Genomic DNA, 20,553 nt, shown 5'->3' with positions numbered 1-20,553 from the left:
TGTTAACGTCTTTTGTAACACTAAAATAAGCAGAATTGATGTGTAGCTAAAAGGGTAAATATAAACGAATGAAACACCTCTTAGGCTAAAAATATACCCAATTAAGTAAGTAAGTAATGTTTATAGAGCGCTTTTCCAGACCAGGGTCACAAAGCGCTTAAACAATCAAAACAATACTTGATAAAATATATACTTAAAAGGTCAAGATAACACAGAGAGTCTCAGAAAATCAAGGAAAAGCCTGCACGAATAAAAATGTCTTAAGTTGTTTCTTGAACACTCAAACAATTCCAACTGTTCCATTCTGGTAACCATGAAGTCATGAAGTAACCAGAGACATGATAGGAATTCACTTATTTCAGTTATATTAGCACTAAACGAGACGTATTCACTTATATGTTCTGCTCACTCGAATCTTTTACAGCGATTCAAAAATCTGGTTGTGATTTGCTGACAACCAGATTTCAGCACCTGGAGTTCCAGGTGAATGTAGTTAAAAGGGGTTGAAGTCATTTCCTCGTCCGAGGAGTTTGTTTGAAGTTTTTGTTTTTTAAAATACACGCGGCGAAGAAAGACCAATCTTCTCGTCAGTCAGGGTCGAGCAGATCAAAGACGTCTCGTAGCGGCTCCGACACACATGTAGTGTCAGTGAAGACATAATCATCCCGAGTGCTTCACCCTGACGTGATAAACACACTTTGACTCAAAGTGCTTCACCTGTCGTTCAACATCGTAGACTTGACGGTGGAGAAACGATCGTACCGTTACGTTCTCTATGCATTTTGTTGCTGTTCATTAATTCAGGTTATTGTTGTTCTTTAAGTGTCTCTGATAATGAAATTAATTTCAAGACTTTAACAATTAGTTCTCTGTCGTTTGCAGGGAGAAGAAGAGTTTCGGGATAAACTCTCTCCTATTTACATCAGCCTTCACTTCAGTCTGGATCCTCAGGCCGAGGCGGACCAACATGGACTCAGACCGATCCTGAACTATCAGACGCAGCAGTTGATAGAGCAGAAGGTATTTGACATGTCAAGCAGGACAATCTTTGACTGACAACGAGACTAAATGTTATTTCAAAGAAACTACTATTAAAAAACAAAACACCTTTAAGACAGAAATGATGAAATTGTTTGCTGTGAGTACACACGTTTTTGGCCTCACTCAGACTTTCTGTTGTAAACAGTGATAATTATTGGTTGACAGTACACACATGATGTCATGCCTATATTGCATCACCACACCTTCCGAGCTGCCACGGGTCTCTTTCAGGCCGTAACCACACGTTGATGCATAGACTTTGATGTCGCAACATCGTCTTCGTCAAAAAGTTGAACAGTGTGTGTCTTTGTTTTGAAATGGCAAGGGTCAAAAAGAGTTTATACTTAATAGTGCTGAGACAGCATGTTTTAGGGGTTGAAGTTTCGCTGATCACTGCACTTTGATCTCCTTGGCTTTTTCCCTCCTTACACGAGTGTGTGTCAGACCGAGAGTCATGGCTTTGCAAAAACACAGAGGAAGCACTGACAGCCTGTTCGGGGCGGCGCTCTGCTCCACTCTGACCATCTGGTTGTGGTTCTTTTATGTATATTACAAGCTTTCTCCCGGGAGAAGGCTGGAAACTGTGCACAGGTTTAAGTAAATGGGACAAGGTATAGCATGTGTATGTGAGCGTTTGAGTCTTTCTTTCTGACATTTTAGATCAGATATAATAGACCCTAAACCTTTTTGTCGGGGAATTGATTAAATCGGCGAAATCTTGATCCTCAAAACTTAAAAAAAAGGTGCAACCAAGTGAGCAAACTGAACTTACTTCGTGCACCTTTCTGACTTATCCCAGTTAGGCATGAAATGACATTAGAATTCCTTCAAAATCAACCACCTTTAACTGTCCTCCACTTCATGGCGTCGGGTTTGGTGCAAGAAAACCCCGGCGCGTGTGTCAAGTAGTCTGGAAGATGAAAGAGAAAGAAAGTGTAGACGTGGATGAAGAAGACGAGTTTGGATCTTTGAAACCAGGGGCTTGAAAGGAGAGTCTCCTTTGAGACATCCTTAACTGTTGCCAGGCTGAGTCTTTCCCCCCTAAGCATTCTTTTTTTGACTTAAATGTCTCCCACATGTCAGAGAAATCATGGTATGCAACAATATAGTGCTCCCTATAGAGGAATAGAAGATGAGAAGAGCCTTGAGCCTTAATGGAAAACATAAAACCCTAAAAAAAAAAATGATTAGAAAGTGAAATTCTTTGGTTGCTTAATATATCTGTGTTCGTTGTATTTTTGATGCATACCAAAGATTCATCATCCTTTCATCACTCCCAAACTTTCGCTTTCTACTCTCACATCTGTCCAAATTCGAAGCATGTTTTATCTTCTCTTTATGGTCTTTGATGTTGCCAATATATGGAGGGGTCTATGGTCTAAATCTTCTCGTCACCCATCATCGAAAAGCTGTATTCACACCTCTGGCTAAACCCGCTTCCTTTTCTTTGACTATTTCTCTTATTTATTTTCAACCGTGCTGATGCATTCTTTCTTTCCCCGGCCGTTTATCTCCGGTCTGCCACCCCAGGCCCAGATTCAGCTGGATTGTGGTGAAGACAACATCTGTGTCCCTGACCTGAAGCTGGATGTTTATGGGTAAGTCAATCACATGTATGTCCCATTAACTGATTCAACAAACACAACAAGCCCTTGGGCTGAAATAACACGAACATACCAGAGTCCCCACCACCATTTCACTTATTCAAGTTCAAGTGTTTTAAGGGGTGTTCTTCATTATGTGGTCATGTGATTTCTCTTAGGTTGAAAGCACACACACACAAATTTGTTCTTGGCTTGAGTTATTTTAAAAACACAGAAACGTTACATCTTGCAAGAGTTACCAAACAATGACATTCTGGACTTCCGTGTTCTGGATTCAATTTTTCTTTTTGTTTATGTTCAGGTCTTTCAAGGCAAGAAATGATCTATTCTCAAGCATAACTGTCCCAAGAAAAGGGTGTTATCGAAAAAGGCATTGACTTTTTCATGTCATTGCCATCGTCTTGTCTCGTCTCGTCTCATCTTTCATTTGGGTCGTGGGGAGGCGGCTTCAGCTGGGATGCCTAGAATTTCCTCGCCTAAGCTTTGTTGTCTAGATCTTCCCAAGGGACCCCAAGGGGTTTCCAGACCAACTAAGAGACATATTCTCTCCAGCGTGTCCTAGGTCTACCACATGGTCTCCTACTGGTGGGACATGCTCTGAACACCTCACCAGGTAGACATCCCAGTATATCACAAGTATCCTGATCAGACGCCCAAGCCACCTCAAGTGACTCCTTTCAACACCAAGGAGCAGCGGTTATACTCTGAGCCTCTACCGGATGACCTTGCTTCTCACATTATCTCTAAGGGAGAGCCCAGCCTCCCTACAGAGGAAACTTATCTTGTCCGCTTGTACCCGCAATCTTGTTCTTTTGGTCACCACACACTGTTCTTGACCATAGGGGACAGTAGGGATGTAGATCAACGGTATACAGAGAGCTTTGTCTGAGCTTTTAGCTCTCTCTTTACCACCACGGACCGTTGCAAAGGCTGATGCTGCCCCAATACTTAGAGACACTGATTTTCTTTGCTGTGGGTTCACACTCGGTCGCCAACCTTTCTAGTGAGTCCTTAAGGTGACAGTCTGATGAGGCCATGAAAGTTAAGAATAGATGTGGTTTCAAAGGGCACCCCTGATCAACCCTCACCGGAAATAAGTCAATTCCCATACACCCTCTCAGCCGGTCGCAGCAGGAAGTTATCAACACTGATCCTGGTCCTGCTTGAGGTTTCTGCCGTCTAAAAGGAATTTTTTCCCTTGACATTATCACATTGTGATTCACTCACAAGTCGCCGGGATATGTTTTGCTGGCCAAAAAGGCCCTATAGGCCAATTTCTTCACCTTGGCGGTATCCTTCACCACCAGGGTCAACCAACGGGTTCTGGGATTACCGCCACGACAGGAACCGGCCACCTTACGGCCAAAGCTTCAATCAGCTGCCTCGATAATTGAGGCATAGAACATGGCCCACAGGAGATTCTGCCAATCGCTCCCAGCGGGCAACAGGTTAGCCTACCTTACCATCAAAGCCAACCCACCACCAGGTACTGAACGGTTGACAGCTCTGCTACTTTCTTCGCCAGAGTGACAAAGACATGTGGCTGTTAGTCCGACAACACGACTACAAGTCGATCCTCGAACTACGACCTAGGGTGTCCTGGTGCCAAGTGCACATGTGGACACCCTTATGGTTAACATGGTGATCATTATGGACGGTCTGAGCACAGTAGTCCAATAATAAAGCATCATTCGGGATCCGATCAGGTGGACTATTCTTTCCTATCATCTACCCCAGGTCTCACTGTCGTTGCCAACTGTAGGGACATTTTCCAAGGCATCCAAAAAGGGTAGACGGTAACTCCTGGGTGAAAAAGTGTCCAAGGGTGCCATATCTAGCTAGAACCTCTCACAGTAAAGCTATCTTCTGCTGCCCGGCTCATGTCGCACTAAACCCCTTTAGCCCCTATGCCAGGTGGTGAGCCCATGGGTAGGAGGTTCGACATTAATTTCCTTTTGGTGCTACACCTATGGGGCATGGGCACCATCAAGCGCCAACCACAGGTCTGGATCCAAGGGGTGACCTGCGTCCGGGCAAGGGAAGCTGAACTCCATTAATATTTTTCTTCATAAGGGGTGTGAGCTATTCTTTGTCTGGTTCATACCCCACCCTGTTTGCTCTGGGTGACACTACCAGGGCCTTGAAGCATGCAACAACATAGCTCCAGGGACCAATGGGACTCACTAACCCTTCAACCACATGTGGTAAAATGTGGTAAACATGTTTTCTCTTTTTGCAATCTATCTTTTGTGTGAGAATGTGTTTAGTTCTCGGGGGCTGTAGCTTCAGCAGGAATGCTAATAATGCCAATTAAACAGGATTTCAAAAGCAAGTGTTACATAAGTGTAAAATAAGTTGGACCTGAACCAATACATAGCAGATGCATGATTTTCCAGGACTCTAGTTATTTCCAACAAAGCCGTGCAACTGATCACATTTGTCTCTCAGTCACAGAACAGAAGTTTACCTGGGGGACGAAAACTCACTCAGTCTGACCTTCAATGCACGGAACGAGGGAGAGGGAGGAGCTTATGAGGCGGAGCTCCATGTGGTTCTCCCGCCCGATGCCGACTACAGTGGAGTTGCCCGTAAAAATGGGGTGAGTGACATGTTCGTGAAATAAATGTTCGTCATCAATATACACATCAAGTTTACAATCTTATTGTTTTTCTGCCTCTTCCAGAGTCTGACCCAGCTCACCTGCAGCTACGAAGCAAAGAACCAGACCCGCTATCTCACATGTGATCTGGGAAACCCCATGAAGTCTGGAACCAGCGTAAGAACCAACACAGTCCTTATGATTTTTTTGGCCATCTGTGTGAACTATGATCAAGTAGATTAATTGTGACAAAACAAAAGTTACATGTTGACATAAAGTTCCAGGATTTCCTGTTTTCTATTAGAGAAGTCGAGTTCAGGCTTTTAAGTAAGTAAGTAAGTAAGTAAGTAAGTAAGTAAGTAAGTAATATTTATTTATATAGCGCTTTTCGAGACCAGGGTCACAAAGCGCTTAGACAATCAAAACAATACTCAAAAAAGTACATACTTTAAAGATCAAGATAATACTGAGAACAACACAGGAGTTCGAGAAATTCAAGGAAAAGCCTGAACAAATAGAAACGTCTTAAGGTGTTTCTTAAAGGAGTCAGTTGATCCATCAAGGAACTCCATTTAAGAAATGTTAACCTACACAATAACAACCAGAAATTCTTTTTTTCACCGTAATGTCAAATATATACTAATTATAGATCAAATAAATGTCTGCGTCTGGTTATTATTAATAATTTAACCAATAACACAAACCAATGTCACAAACCCCAATCCAAACTGGAACTAAACAGTTTATGAGTATTAAAAGCAACTCAAAGATTAAAACCATCAGAGGTCCATAGAGTGAGAGTCGACAAGAACATGGAGGTCCATTTTATCGACATAGATGAACGAACAATCTGATCCCTGGAACCCTGGAAAAGACCCACAATGCTTAAGTCGGTCGGTGCTGATTTCAGATTCCGTTCCAGCTGGATTTCATTATCAGACAAAACACAAAATGGGTGACAAAGCCGAACGAATCAGAACAATGAGAAACATGTGGTTTTTCATTTGATTTTTCAGTTGTGGGGCGGCCTCCGGTTTACTGTCCCCCGACTTCAAGATACCTACAAGTCCGTTCAGTTCCAGCTTCAAATAAAAAGGTAAGACCTTTGAACATTTTATGATACCAGACGTTATGATATTAAACAAATATGGCAGGTGATTGACTTTAAGAACAATTTCTAATTTGTTACTGTATTTAATACGGACTCACACCTTGATATAAAGACACCAGGATAGACACACACATTTATGCACAAGACTATCCACAGACATCTTAATTGATGCTTCCACAGAAAGACTTTAGTATGTACAGTAATACAAAGAAACACACAGAAAAATGTGAATAAAAAAAAACAGAAACACAAATGCAGACATAAATAATTTCATGGTAGACATAGAAAGAATGAAAGACATACACATAGTGAAGGAAAACGGAGAATGACATAAACTCAGTCAGAGACAGATTGTGAAAGATTTGTATATTCAATTTAATAACATTGTAGTGATAAAAGTTCATTGAATTTAGACATTTATTAGTTACACTGATGACTATTTTCCATACGTTCTTTGAGGAGACCGGCTCATTAACAAATCCTCACTTTCCATTGACAGTAAAAATGCAAACAACTCGGAGAGTGAGGTGGTTTCATTCGAGCTGGAGGTGGCAGCCATGGCTGATGTCATCCTGCAGGGGTAAGTTGTTGTCATCCATATATATATATTTTTTTATCTCCACCTGATTTCCACCTGAAGTGTGTTCTCAGCTGATTAACCTTTTTTCCGTTTCAGTGTTTCTCGGCCTGATAAAGTCTTCTTTCCTTCTCCCAAATGGGGTGCGAGTCAGAGTCTGAGGAACGAGCTGGACATTGGCCCTGAGCTTCACCACGTTTATGAGGTACCATAGACCAGTTTCTATACACCCTAAAACATTGTTTTAAGTGTGGTTGAAAAGTTTTGAAGTTATTGAGTTATACATTTGGTTGGACGCCTAGTTCAGCAGCTTTACGACCTTTGAAATGTTAAATTTTCTCTTCAGAATTGGTTACTTGGAGTTTGTAATTTCAATACTAGTTCTCACTTCATCGTTTTGGAAGGACAGTAACAGCTGAAAAGGGGGTTATTTGTTTTGATTAAGTAATAACTAATATTTATTTGTAAAGCCCCTTCTAGACCAGGGTCACAAAGCGCTACAAAAACAATACACAGTTAAAATATATACTTTAAAAGATCAAGACACATTAGACAAACACAGGAGACCCAAATAAGAATATCTTAAGATGTTTCTTGAAGGAGTCAGTAGATCATCAAACACAGAGATCGTTCCAAAGCTTAGGAGCAACAGTCTGGAAGGATTTCTCTCCTCTGGTCCTGAACTCAGGAACCATCAGTAGATTCTGATCCACAGACCTCAGAGCCCGAGCTGGGGTGTAAGTCTAGATCAGATCACTGATGGAAGGTCTGACCATGAATAGATCTGAAAGTAAGAACCAGAATTTTAAAGTTGATCCTGAAAGAAACTGGAAGCCAGTGAAGAGTTTTAAGAACCCGGGAAATGTGAGTTCTTCTACTATATCTAGCAGGTCAGAATTCTTGCTGCAGAGTTTTGTATTAACTGCAGACGAGACAGATAATAATAATAATAACCTTCTTGTTTAGACATGAAATATAAACTGTTACAATAGTCCAAACGAGAAGATACAAACACATGGTTTATAAGCTCCAGAACGTGTTGCGACACTATTAACACTCCAGTGAGACAATTTAGTAAAAATAAACCGTTTTTACCTCCAGAGAATGCAGTGACAAGTCTTTTGCCCTCGTGATTTTCTGTCGCACACATGTACAGGACACCAATAGTTAGCTTCGAAACCGCACTGTATCCAGAGAGGGCGTGGCTTAATGTACATTTTTTTCTATTAGCACATTTTCTGATGTTACCTTTTCTGGCTGTGTTACTTTTCCTGGCACTTTTTATTCGATACAATATGTAGAGACAAGACTTTTAAAACAATGCGTTTCTGCTGCAGGTCTATTTGAAGGTGTTTTTTTTGTATAATATGACTTAATGTCAGCAATAGCTCATTATCTTGTCTTGTGTGTCACAGTTAGTAAATAATGGACCCAGTGTCGTCAGCCAGTCCCTGCTAGAAGTGAGGTGTCCTCTGAGGGTTCATGGTCTGGAGCTGCTTTACCCCGTCAGGCTGGAAACTGAGGGGCCGCTCAGCTGCTCCTCCAAACACACGTTCAATGCACTGAAACTGCAGGTGAGTCTATTGTCGATGACGTCGTTGGGGCTTGACAGTGACATCTTGTTTACAGCTACAGAAGCCAGCGGAAGCAACGGCAGAACTCGTGTCTGACTTCTCGCATCGGGCTCATAAGAGGGAGGCGTATACGATGTCTGAACTGGGAAATCTGGTGAGGAAAAAAGATGCAGAAACAAATGGAAAATGTTGATTCATTGGCTGGAGCCGAGTAAGTCGATTGATTGATGTAGATAGATAGATAGAACTTTATTGATCCCTCAGGAGCTTCATTCGTCCAGTTCACGCGTACATACACTTTAAGACATAAACAATTACAAGCAAAATAAATAATGCACACACTACAAACGTACACAAATGGGTGTGTGGGACAATTAAGTGACAATTACGAATAGTTATTAGGTTAGGTTAGGTTAGGTTAGGTAGAACTTTATTGATCCCTCAGCAGGTCTCCTTCGGGAAATTGTTTTTTTTCCAATAGCCACAGCAAATACAGCAATTTTTCATAAAAAATAAATAAGAACAAGAACAAAGAGAAATAAAGAGAAAGAACAAGATGATACAATCTAAGTCTAAAGATAAAGATAAAGAACAAAGATCAAAGAAAAATAACAAAGACAAAGGATACAAAGACTAACATAGAACAGAACATTATGATACTTTTACTCCACTCCTGCTCCTGAACTCAGAATTAAACAATTTAATAGCCCGAGGAATGAATGAGTCCCTGAGTCTATTTGTTTTGCACCTGGGAAGGAGCATCATTCTGCTTCTCTGCTCACTGATGACAGTGTTGAGAGGATGACTGTCATCATCCATGATGGACAGTATTTATATAGTAATTAATTAATAGTATAGTAATTAAATAGCAGTCAGGATCTGCAGGTAGGAGGTAGGTCTGTTGTTGATCTGGTTCAAAGTGCACAGTGTCAGTTGTTAAGGGAGGGATGAGTGGAAGATGTAGACGATGGAGTCGGAGATTGTTACACACTTCTCCAGTTTGAAGAGAATCCTGTTTGGACCTCTGCTTCCTGGCCCTGACATTTAAACACAATAAGATGCGATCTCTTTCAGCGGAGGAAATGAGTGCAGACATAATGAGCTCTGGTCAATGTCTCCAGCTGTTTAGTGAGCAGAATTGAATTTCTCTGGGAACAGCTGCTCGAGTGTTTTACAATCTGCCTCAAACACTGAAGGGCTTTATTTACCAAATCCCTTTGTCTTGGAATGTAAATGAAATATCTCGCACTTCAAATTGTGCATTTTTAATGCCCATCTCATAATAAACTGTATATGTTTTAATTTGCTGTTGATATGTGTAGATAAACACACAAAAAAACAACAACTTTAAACCATAAAAAACACTTGATGTGCTTTAAAAAAAACAAAAACATAACATAGAAATTCTTACTGGCTCATTTGCTATTGCACAACAGAATGAAGCAAAACATACTGTAAAACCATGTACACGTCTACACTCTACTACACAACACAAGCTATACATAACTGGCCAACCATGGCAATAAACGCACAAATATACAGTTGACTTGTTGAAGTTAATGATACCATTTAAAAAAAAAAGCTACTTTTATGTGTCTCACCTTAACAAGTCTCGTTGTGTTGCAACAGACCTGCGCATCTGTCGAATGCTTTACACTGAGGTGTAGTGTCGGGATGCTGGAGAGAGGAGCCAACGTCATCCTGAGAGTTTACTCCAGGATCTGGGCTGAAACCTTCATGGAGGTGAACAATCTCTTTCCTACTAGGACACGCTTTTGCTGCCCTCTGTCGGTGAGAATATGCAGCACAGTTAATTTAACTTTTATTTTTTTTTGCAGCGCCTCAACAAGCAGCAACATCTCGAGTGTTCTGTTCACTTCAAAGTGGAAACGATGCCGTATGAAGTTCTCCCCAAATCCAAACCATCAGGCTCTAAGAAGGTAGAGTCGGTTTTTTCAACTGGAACTGAAGTGGCACCTGTTGACCCCCCGTGACCTCTGATCAGGTGGTGACCACGGTGATGTGGAGTAAACCGGACAGCATGTTCCCCATTCCGGTTTGGATCATCATCCTGGCGGTTCTGACCGGGCTGCTGTTGCTGGCCCTGCTCATATATCTGCTGTATAAGGTAACCCGTGATGAAACTTTGATCTTGTTTGTCGCCGTGGAGACGACACTTCTCAGCCTCTCTGCATCATCTCCTCCAGATGGGTTTCTTCGAACGTTCGGACCCCTACGGCACCACCATGGAGAAGGCTGAGCTTAAACCGCAGGCGTCGTCTGAAGCGTAGCCAGAACCCCTTTTTTTTTTTTTTTTTAAACTGGAGTCCCCCTTTCGCTGCTCCTGGACTTTATGGCGGAACCTTTGTTTTTATTTTCCGAGTGGATCACTGGAATTCTGGTGCTGCCCTCTTCTGACGCCGGGCCGAGCAGCAACTCTTATTTATACCAGACGTTTGCGGGTTCTCACCCGGACCAAAAAAAACTTTCTGTGGACACAAAAAGTGTAATTTATGACTGCGAGCGATGACGTCGTTCCGAAACTCTGATCCCGGCGTCATCCTTCTCCCACATTGGGAGGTTTTCTTCTGTGTTATTGTGTTATTGTCGTTGAGGTGTTCTGAGCCCCGGGTGCTGCGGCCGAGAATAAAATGTTATTTACTCAAACCCACTTATGAGTTCCATGCTGCACCGACAGTCATTGACTAGTCATTTATTATAAGTGCGACACACGTTTCTGTGTGCGTTTGTATTGACTTGTGAGTCAGCATTTGTGTATCTCTTGTTCTTTCACTCTGCTGTGTGTGTGTGTGTGTGTGTGTGTGTGTGTGTGTGTGTGTGTGTGTGTGTGTGTGTGTGTGTGTGTGTGTGTGTGTGTGTGTGTGTGTGTGTGTGTGTGTGTGTGTGTGTGTGTGTGTGTGTATGTGTGTGTGTGTGTGTGTGTGTGTGTGTGTGTGTGTGTGTATATGGGTTTATAAAGTCCAGTGTGAGTCTCTGAACATGACACACGTTACTATGTATTACTTATGAGTGCAGCTATTTTGAGTTCCTGGCTTGATGTCTGTAGCTCCGCCCACCGCTCCTCCTCCCTCGACCGGTCGCAGCCGGCGAGCAGGAACGTCCACACAGCACTTCACTGTTGTCCAGGACACCGAGACGGACCTGCACTCTGCTGTGAGTAACTCTTCTGGATCCTTCTTTCATTATTGCTGCGTCACCTGCACCAGTGTGGAGCTGAGCAACGACCAGTTCTACTGGTTTAAAACCAGCTTCTTTGGACCACTTACCTGGTGGACCGGCTCTGATGAGATGATGCTGACGACTGATGATCTGATCCCTGTGGACTCTCTGCTTCCTGGGGTGCATGCATTGCTTGTGTCCTCGATTGTTGCTGAGTCAGCAAACGAGGCATTAGCTCTCATTGTCCGAAATCCCTGGAACGGGTCCCACATTAGTTTCAGTCATGCATGTTAACTTTTTTTTGGAGAAAATCTGGGACATTTAGAAAGTGTTTGAATGACAAATCATCCAAGCACTCTCATTTGTAATAGCTTTATTCATTTTAGTGTTTAATTCAAGTGTCCATCATGAACATTTGATTAGTTTACATCTTGTGAAAGTTCCTTTACCTTTGATCAGAATCAGAAAACTTTTATTTCCAGTGATGTAAACACAACACAAGGGTTTTTTGTGTGTGGTGGCAACATACAATTATACTTTAATAATGAAAACATTATCAATAAAACTAAAACTAAATAAACGTAATTCATAATATTCCTGCTCAGGACAACGATCTGCAGTTAAAACAGGAGGGTGTCCAGGGTGAGGGGGAGGGGGGGGTCATATGATCCTGCACTCATGGATGTCCTGATGACGTACAGTTACTGCAGAACGAAAAATCCGCTGCAGTCTGTTCTGGTCTGTAGTAGTTGCAGCAGAGGACCACACGGTGATGATGTGCTTCATAATGGCAGTGTTATACTGCACATGGTCGTCCGCGGGAGCTGGAATTTCCTCAACTGACACATGAAGTAAAACCACTTCTTCCGTCATAATAATCCGAGTGTCGTCCACGATTGAGTTATAGAGTGCACATAATAATAAGTAATGATAATAGAATAATTGTAAAATAATTAAATAAGAGTAAATGTTTTTTTGTTTTTTTTGTGTAATATATGTTCATTATTCGATTACCATCATAACTTTTGAATGATTTTTACATATATACATGGTAGTGTTAGCACCAGTATTTATTCATCTTTGTGTGTTTTTATAATTTATCTTTTATTATTATTCTATTATAACTATTACTTTTTAATGATTTTAAGATATATTTAGATATATCTATGATAGTGTCCCCACTAATTATTCATCTTTGTGTTTTTATATTTGTTTTATTATTATTATATTATCACTTATATTTTTGAATGAGTTTTAGATATACCTGTATATATATATATATATATATATATATATATACAGGTATATCTAGAATATATATAGAAATATGCGCACCAGTTTTTATTCATCTTTGTGTGTTTTTATATTTATGTTTTATTATTATTCTATTATAACTTTTTTTTAAATAATTTTTAGAGATATTTAGATATATATATGGTAGTGTGTGCATCAGTATTTATTCATCGTGTGTTTTTATATTTATGTTTTATTATTATTCTATTATCAATAATATTTTTGAATGATTTTTAGAGATATTTATATATGGAAGTGTGCGCACCAGTTTTTATTCATCTTTGTGTGTTTTTATATTTATGTTTTAGTATTATTCTATTATAACTTATTTTTTAATGATTTTGATATATTAAGATATATATGGTAGTGTGCACCAGTATTTATTCATCTATGTGTGTTTTTAATGTATGTTTTATTATAATTCTATTGGCATTATTATATTTCAATGATTTCTACAATTCTATATATACAGTAGATTGACATATACATACTCGGGGGTTTGTCACTCAGACTCAGGAGTGATTTTGATATAATCATGATCACAGATCAATAGCTGATGAACTGTTGATCTAATCCATCTTCTTGGCAGATATTCTAGGATGACCTTTAGGCTTCATCTGAAGATAGCGTTGACGTTCACATGCATGTAAAGTTCATGTTGAGCTTAAATCCTTACAATATTGTGCATGACTTTAGTAGAAGTTATCGTTTGTCTAACTTCTGTGTGATTCTTCAAGCCTCCCCAAGTTGAACTATGACCAGGAACCTGCTGAAGAACCCTAATGGAGAAGGTAAGAGGTCATCTCTCCTGACCTTAACAGAGTAGTAGAGGTCAACACGGATCAACGTGAGAAAGCAAGTACGACATGTAAAAATAAATAAATCATTAAAATCCAAAATTAAATTGCCTTTAAAATGCTAACTTATCCTAAAGTATGGCTACCATAACAAACATGATGCTATGATGCTGGTAAATATATGATCTTTTAAAAGAACACGATAGAGTCGTAATAATAATAATAATGATCATTTTTCTACACACAGACAACTTGGAATTCTGGGAGTTGACGGAGAACGGCGGCAGTGAGTGGAAGGTGGAGGACATGCCCGGAGACTGTGGCCACGACTTTGACGGCGACGTGACCAAATACTTCGCCACCTCCTTCCAGTGAGAAACCCTGACTTGTTGTGCTTTTGGTATCATGTGGTGCACGGCTCACTCTGGGGGTCCCGCAGGCTGTGTCTGAAGAGGCAGGTGATCGACCTGGTGGAGGAGGGCTACGCCGCCGACGTGCTGGACGAGCAGCCGACCATCTCGGTCGACGACTGGTGAGACGGACGCTCTGGGCGAAGACGCTCCGGAGACTTGACGGCTTCCCTTCCTGCAGGTACTGTGGGAGGAAGGACTGCGGCTGCACCTACCAGATCTCCGTGTGTCTCCTGGACGAGGGTCAGGAGGTCTTGGACGAGATGAAGCTCGAGCCGGTGACCCTCGACCCGGATACCGACGACTGCTCGTGGAAGCAGGTAGAGATCAGACAAAAAAAAAACGAAACAAAAGAGACCCCTGAGGTCAGATTCGTGACCTTCTCTCTGTCCTGCAGGTGCAGCACACCTTCTCAAACTATGGTCCCGGTGTGCGCTTCGTCTCCTTTGAGCACGGGGGGCAGGACACCCGGTTCTGGGAGGGCTGGTTCGGCGTGAGGGTCACGGGGAGCTCGGTCACCGTCGAGACCGCGGCTCAGTGATACACGACGGTGACGAAACGATGCTGTAGGAATCGTTCGCTGCTATTACGACCCTGAAACTCGGGTCCAACAACGGCTCCCTGCAAACATCAACTGCTGCTTCCTAACACGTTTGTACTGTAATGACGACTTTACTAACTATAATTCGATGTTTGTCAGTTGCTCTCCTTAGCTGCACATTCCTGGAAAATTATTTTCCATTTTGAGATGTTCCCCTTATTCAGCGACATGGCAGAGTTGTAAGAAGGTTCTTGTTATGTTCTCGGCACCAGTTGGGGGGAAAAAGTGTGAATAAGCAGCAGAAGTGTAGATGAAAATACATAAACTATTCTTGGAATCCTTCCATTCAGGCGTTTGAATGTTTCTTCTGAGCCTCACCTCAAAGTCTTGAACGAGACAAACGTTCACGATAACACATTCTTTATTGGCTTCATCAGCTTGAAAACAGAAGCTTTAAACACTGAGTTTGGTACAAAAATAAAGGGAATATTCACCTTTTACAGAATCACTTGAATAGACAAGAATCCAATAAATACACGTTTCAGTTTTTTTTCAAGCGCCGCCGACATGTGGAGTCCATCACATCGCCCCCTTTTGACGAGATAACCCGGTGAGCTTGGACACGAAGACACGCCTCTGTTCGGGTCATTGTCCCGTCGACTGCATCTGGGCACAGAAGGCTTCGAACTGCTGCTGCTCCAACTCCGTCATGACCTTGTTCAGAGCGTAGATCTTCACGGACCAGGAGTAGAAGAACATGTTTCATGAAGGAGAAGTCGTCTTTTCAATGATAAACACCAGCTCGCTACATGGACTCCTAATATGGATGGAGGACGCTCGGTAAATTTGCATTAACTTGATGAATTCAAGTGGTCCAAGAGAAGCTTCAGACCTATCCACACACTTATAGTTCCAGTAGAATAAACTTTGGTTAATTTTGCCTAAATTCACCAAATGACAGAAGGCACCACTAAATATCAACCGACCTGAAGCAACATAATGCGGTTCTACTTCGGGTTTGTCCAGTCATGAACCAGTTTAAATCTGTAAATTTCTTGCTTAACTTTGCTGTAATTTCCCAAACAGTAATAGGAATTTGTGAATAAATACCAATAAGAATACAATTAAATCAATAAACTTCCAGCTTTCAAAGTAAAAGCAATGAATCAGATGCATCTGCCTTTTAATTCTTATATTATTATGGCCGTTTAAAATGCACATTTGATCATTTTTTAAATTTAATTTGGTTATCGTTCATTATTTTGTGCAACATCTGTTGATCGTTTAAAAAAAATGTATATATTTTCAGTTAAGTTAAAGTTCAAGATGCAAAATAACAACATTTAAACGTAGAATTTTAGATAAATTGATCATTAAAACAATGATTTAGCAGTGACTTGCTGTGAATCAATAACAACGACTTCTATCCCCCAAAATATCGTCACAATTGAATGTAGACTTTTATAGAAACTGAAAATGTAATCCTCACATAATAACCATCTTAGTCATTTGACATCAATGATAATATGTTAAGGACACTATAGACGTGGAGGCGGGGAGATTTGTCTTATAAATGGTTTAAAATAAGATTAAAAAAAAGAAGAAGCCAATTACTTATTTTTCACAAAGTGCATCATGACACTTCTTCTTGTGATGATGAACGGTGACTAAGTAAGTACTTCTCCAGCTTAGATGTAACTAGTGATGCATTAAGAAACTGGCAGTGACTAGAAAATTGAAAAAGACATATTGTAAAGATTGACTTTAAATGACGCAATTAAATAGATTTCAGATTCCCACTGAGCCTCAGGCGTCTATTACACGTCTTGTTTAGATTTTAGACTCAAATTCATCTGATCTATATTTAAACTTAAGCCAATAGCACCATAATCCATGAATATTAAATATGAAAACCCCAATAAAAGTAAGTAGTACGAATGTTGAATTCAACAAGTCATTGATCAAGTCATAGTGTAGTTTAGATGTTTGAGAATATATTGATTTAGATCACAGTGTGATAGTTTTGTCAATATCAACACCAAGACATGTATTTATATCCAGTTGTTAAATGACCATGACGGTGTTACTTAAACCTATTCAATAGATTAATAAACACAATGTAGGTAAATCAAGGCAAACATCACAGGTCCATTTTCTTTCTTTTTTTGATTACCTTATTAAACATTTAATTTTAAATTAACTTACTGTAAGTATAGGTTTGTTGTGAATAATTTGAAAGATTCTAATGGATTTATTAGCATATCTTTTGTAAATGTACGTTTAATAAATGTCTGATTTTATCTTTAAATAGATATTCATTAGCAGTTATTTATTGGTCGAAGATTAGAATACTTGTATTGTTTCAACTGTGTTTTAAGACTAAATTACATACTAAACATTTTCGATGGACCATAATCTAGGAACCGTCACAAGACATTTTCATGATTTGTTTTCCCAACGTTAACACGGTCATGGAAAATTATTGTTGAACTTTAAATGGAGTATAAAAGATGGTGACCTCTGACCTCTGCTCTCTGCCGCTGCTTCAGCTTCCTCTGCGGGGATCTCTGCTTGGCTCGGTCTCCTCGTGTGGGAGAAGAGTTGAGTTTGGGTTTGTCTTTCCTGCAGGCAGGTTCCATGGAGACCCACAATGGCAGACCCTCCAAGGTCTTTGGAACACTTGTGTCGGTCTGTAGCTAAAGAACCAAACAGAAACGAAGAGTGAAAATGTCTTAGTAAACAAGTATCATTTTAAGATAATAATAATAATCGCGTTTAGATGCAGTTTGACAAAAGTAAAGTATGATTTACCTGCGACTAAAGTACCTTTAAATACAGATATCAGATCCAGAACCAGTGTCTCGATGTGGATCTGACACAAACAAACCCAGAGACTAGATCCGTTTCCGGTGGCTCTTCTTTTGTCACGTTAGCAAATACTGCCATCTCGTGGAATATCATGGGTACTGCATTGATATGACGTTTTCTTCTTAAAGCGTTTATTTAGTGTCAGTGGCGACTAGTGACACATATTCTAGGTAAGGCTCCTTATCCAGTATATTTATCTCCCTTTACTATTGAGCGAAAATATTCTAAACTAATAAAAAAAATACTCATTGTTTGTAGAAATCATAAGCATGACAGATAATGAATAATAATATTTATTATCCTTATCTTTATTCAGATTCAAATAAAATTACATTTTAGTCATATACAATAAAACTAATGAAACCAAGCTATTAACAACCTTCCCTCTTCGCCAGGACATCAACAATACTTTCTACCTACTCATCACAAATACATGTTAGGTTAGGTTAGGTTAGGTAGAACTTTATTGATCCTCAGGAGGTCTCCTTTGGGAAATCGTTTTTTCCAATTAAACACAGCAATACAGCAATTATTCATAAAAATAAAAATAAGAACAAAGAGAAATAAAGATAAAGAACAAGATGATACAATCTGAGTCTAAATATAAAATCTAATATAAAAAGACACTGTAAATAATAATTATAATAAAAACATTGATTATTATTATTTTTCGAATTGAAAAAATATATATTTTTAAAACACAGCATGTCAGCAAGAGGTCGGCGCCCCTCTATCTACACGATATCGTTCTAGAATAAGAGTTTTTTTTCTTTATATTTTACCATCAAGTGGTTGACTACTTTTACTTTGGCCGCTACTATTTCCTGCTCCAACAAACTTTCTCTTAGAGCACGAATTATATACTCTGACTGTTATGTTGTGTGCAGCAAGACAAAAGAAAAAAGTGCGTGGTTGGTTATAATTTAAATTATAAAGAAAATAATAATAATAATAAAAGGCATATATTTTACCACTTAAATTAATTAAATTATTATTAAATTAATTATTAATTATTTTGATTAAATATAATATAGTTCATATTTTAAAAATAACAAAGAAATAAAGCCATACAATAAATGGTGTAATATTTAATTTTGCTTATATATTTAATTTTTGCTTTAAAGGCAAATTTGATTTAAAGGCTTTACGAAAAATATAAAACCAACAACCATAAGAAGGACAAATAAAAGGATGAAGGTGAACGTGGTATCAAACAGAGATCTTTAAGAGGTTAAATTGAAGTTGAATTAGTTGTAAAATTGTTTTGATTGTTGAAACATCCAAAGAGTTTATGTTAAGAGTTATACATCACAAATCAAGCATTTATTGTGAAAGGGCAAGAAGAAAACCTTTAGTAAGTAACGACGAAGCTGGTCGGAGAGATGGAACTAAAAAATGCAAGGCATTCATTTGTTGGAACGACCCAGGTGAAGTCCAGACATAAATCGATTGAGCATCTGTGTAAAATTGCTTTTCTTTTTCCCACATATAACTCAAGGATTCTACTTCATGGTGCGTCGCCCTCTAACCGAGCTCAGCCATTGGTTAACACCAAGGCAAAGAATGACGGGAGTAATGCGCCCCCAGTTGACTGAACCTGACAGCAGCGTCTCATGAAGCCCACAAGCCCTGGACACAAATGCTGGCCTCGGAGGCAAACACAACATATCCCTTTTTCCAAGAGTCCAGTCGCTTTCCAAACATGACGATACACCAGGAGACTTAAGCCTTGAGCTACAAACAGTAGAAACTGCCACGTCCTCCAAGCAAATAACGAACACATTAACTTCCACTTTCCCCAGGAATCTATCGGGCGTCCATCTGCAGATATTCCTGGTTCTGCTTGATGTTTTTACTCGATCAATAAACTCAACTTCACCGATAAGAAACTAAGATCACGCATACATCCGCCAAATATGAAAAATTAAAGCTGATTTTAAGAGATTAGCCAGCATAAACAAGATTTAATCACCAGAAAAACAGTGTTTCAGAGGCACATTTAAGCACATTTCATAACGTAAATACTTAAATTAAAAGAGTTTTAAAAAAAAAAACACATACTGATGAGTACAATTGAGGTCAAAGATCAAATTAAGAGACACATAAACAACACTTTTGTTCTGAATGTGTACGTTTTGACCCGAATTTCCTTTTTTTTTCATCGTCCTGTTACACACCTACAAATGAAACTCAGTCGGCTCTTTCACATCAGCAGCCCGTCCACACAAAAACACGCCACAATCTCCCGACCCACCTGACGCACACGCACACACGAGCCGCGGACGTGTAAAATGTACACAACAAGCCGCCCGCAGCTAAAAATAAACGTGGGCAGCGAGCGGCGCTAAAATAAGACGCACACACACAAGAAACAAACACACGCACCAGAGTGTAAAACACTGTTGCTCTCTCTTCGCTCCCGAACCCCAATAGACCGACAACGGCCAAAACACACAGTGGGCAGAGACCGGCGTGAGGTTTAGACAGGATGTGACCTGACAAGCAGAGGTCAAACACACACACACACACACACACACACACACACACACACACACACACACACACACACACACACACACACACACACACACACACACACACACACACACACACACACACACACACACACACACACACTCACACCCCCCCCCCACACACACACACCCTCACATCTAATCGTGGTGAAAACAAGTTGCTTGTGACCTTGAATTGTTCTCATATTTGACATGAGACTGAAGCTTTATCAACCATTATTAGTTCCATAAAGATGAAGCCAAAGAGGTCATGTTATGCTATTTTCTATTTATTTTAGCTCCATAGCTCACATTAAAACTGTTGAATGATTGTTCTTTAAGAAATGGAATTATCTACCCCTGATGTGGACCCCCATTTTTAATTTTTTTATTTTTATATCTCCATTTTCGGGGGGCGTACGGTGGCGCCAGGTTAGCGTGATCG

At 40.0% G+C, this 20,553-nt stretch overlaps 3 protein-coding genes across 5 annotated transcripts in view; 2 read left to right on the top strand and 1 right to left on the bottom strand.

Moving 5' to 3' along the window:
* LOC148070165 (integrin alpha-5-like) overlaps positions 1 to 11,143 on the top strand; it is a 30,121-nt gene extending 18,978 nt beyond the window's left edge. The window contains exons 18-30 of the mRNA XM_087801532.1: positions 883 to 1,020; positions 2,572 to 2,639; positions 5,094 to 5,244; positions 5,329 to 5,421; positions 6,261 to 6,340; positions 6,855 to 6,935; positions 7,032 to 7,137; positions 8,348 to 8,506; positions 8,562 to 8,660; positions 10,136 to 10,249; positions 10,345 to 10,446; positions 10,512 to 10,634; positions 10,714 to 11,143. Of these exons, the coding sequence (XP_087657658.1) occupies positions 883 to 1,020; positions 2,572 to 2,639; positions 5,094 to 5,244; positions 5,329 to 5,421; positions 6,261 to 6,340; positions 6,855 to 6,935; positions 7,032 to 7,137; positions 8,348 to 8,506; positions 8,562 to 8,660; positions 10,136 to 10,249; positions 10,345 to 10,446; positions 10,512 to 10,634; positions 10,714 to 10,797 (1,398 nt within the window). The 3' untranslated portion in view covers positions 10,798 to 11,143. The remainder of the gene's footprint in view (positions 1 to 882; positions 1,021 to 2,571; positions 2,640 to 5,093; positions 5,245 to 5,328; positions 5,422 to 6,260; positions 6,341 to 6,854; positions 6,936 to 7,031; positions 7,138 to 8,347; positions 8,507 to 8,561; positions 8,661 to 10,135; positions 10,250 to 10,344; positions 10,447 to 10,511; positions 10,635 to 10,713) is intronic.
* Positions 11,144 to 11,619: 476 nt separating this feature from the next.
* fbxo2 (F-box protein 2) lies at positions 11,620 to 15,017 on the top strand. Of its 2 annotated transcripts, XM_087800453.1 has the most exons (6): positions 11,620 to 11,680; positions 13,717 to 13,770; positions 14,024 to 14,147; positions 14,216 to 14,308; positions 14,368 to 14,506; positions 14,584 to 15,017. In XM_087800453.1, exons 2-6 carry the CDS (start codon positions 13,734 to 13,736, stop codon positions 14,725 to 14,727), a joined length of 537 nt encoding a protein of 178 aa, XP_087656579.1. In that variant the 5' UTR covers positions 11,620 to 11,680; positions 13,717 to 13,733; the 3' UTR covers positions 14,728 to 15,017. The 2 variants fall into 2 exon arrangements, with proteins under 2 accessions (XP_087656579.1, XP_087656580.1); XM_087800454.1 differs by lacking the exon at positions 11,620 to 11,680 and having other exon boundaries at positions 13,590 to 13,770.
* A 113-nt stretch (positions 15,018 to 15,130) lies between these two features.
* On the bottom strand, positions 15,131 to 17,633 carry svbp (small vasohibin binding protein). 2 transcript variants are annotated; one of them, XM_087800451.1, is made up of 3 exons: positions 17,539 to 17,633; positions 17,253 to 17,423; positions 15,131 to 15,459 (listed from the first exon to the last, which is right to left on the bottom strand). In XM_087800451.1, the coding sequence occupies exons 2-3, from the start codon at positions 17,364 to 17,366 to the stop codon at positions 15,373 to 15,375; spliced, it is 201 nt and encodes a 66-aa protein (XP_087656577.1). In that variant the 5' UTR covers positions 17,367 to 17,423; positions 17,539 to 17,633; the 3' UTR covers positions 15,131 to 15,372. The 2 variants fall into 2 exon arrangements, with proteins under 2 accessions (XP_087656577.1, XP_087656578.1); XM_087800452.1 differs by having other exon boundaries at positions 17,554 to 17,606.
* Between the last annotated feature and the right edge of the window lie 2,920 nt (positions 17,634 to 20,553).

Source organism: Callionymus lyra, chromosome 10 (genome assembly GCF_982586985.1).
Source record: "Callionymus lyra chromosome 10, fCalLyr1.hap1.1, whole genome shotgun sequence".
In the NCBI taxonomy this organism is placed as follows: domain Eukaryota; kingdom Metazoa; phylum Chordata; class Actinopteri; order Syngnathiformes; family Callionymidae; genus Callionymus; species Callionymus lyra.
This window is presented reverse-complemented; position numbering and strand designations above follow the sequence as displayed.

What these genes read in the sequence shown, in the direction of transcription:
- fbxo2 (XM_087800453.1), top strand. Translation starts at nt 13,734, where the DNA reads ATGACCAGGAACCTGCTGAAGAACCCTAATGGAGAAG. An exon ending in GAAGAACCCTAATGGAGAAG is followed by an intron (nt 13,771 to 14,023) that starts GTAAGAGGTCAT and finishes TTCTACACACAG; the next exon opens with ACAACTTGGAATTCTGGGAG. An exon ending in TACTTCGCCACCTCCTTCCA is followed by an intron (nt 14,148 to 14,215) that starts GTGAGAAACCCT and finishes GGGGTCCCGCAG; the next exon opens with GCTGTGTCTGAAGAGGCAGG.
- svbp (XM_087800451.1), bottom strand. Translation starts at nt 17,366, where the DNA reads ATGGAACCTGCCTGCAGGAAAGACAAACCCAAACTCAACTCTTCTCCC. An exon ending in AGCAGCGGCAGAGAGCAGAG is followed by an intron (nt 15,460 to 17,252) that starts GTCAGAGGTCAC and finishes TGGTCCGTGAAG; the next exon opens with ATCTACGCTCTGAACAAGGT.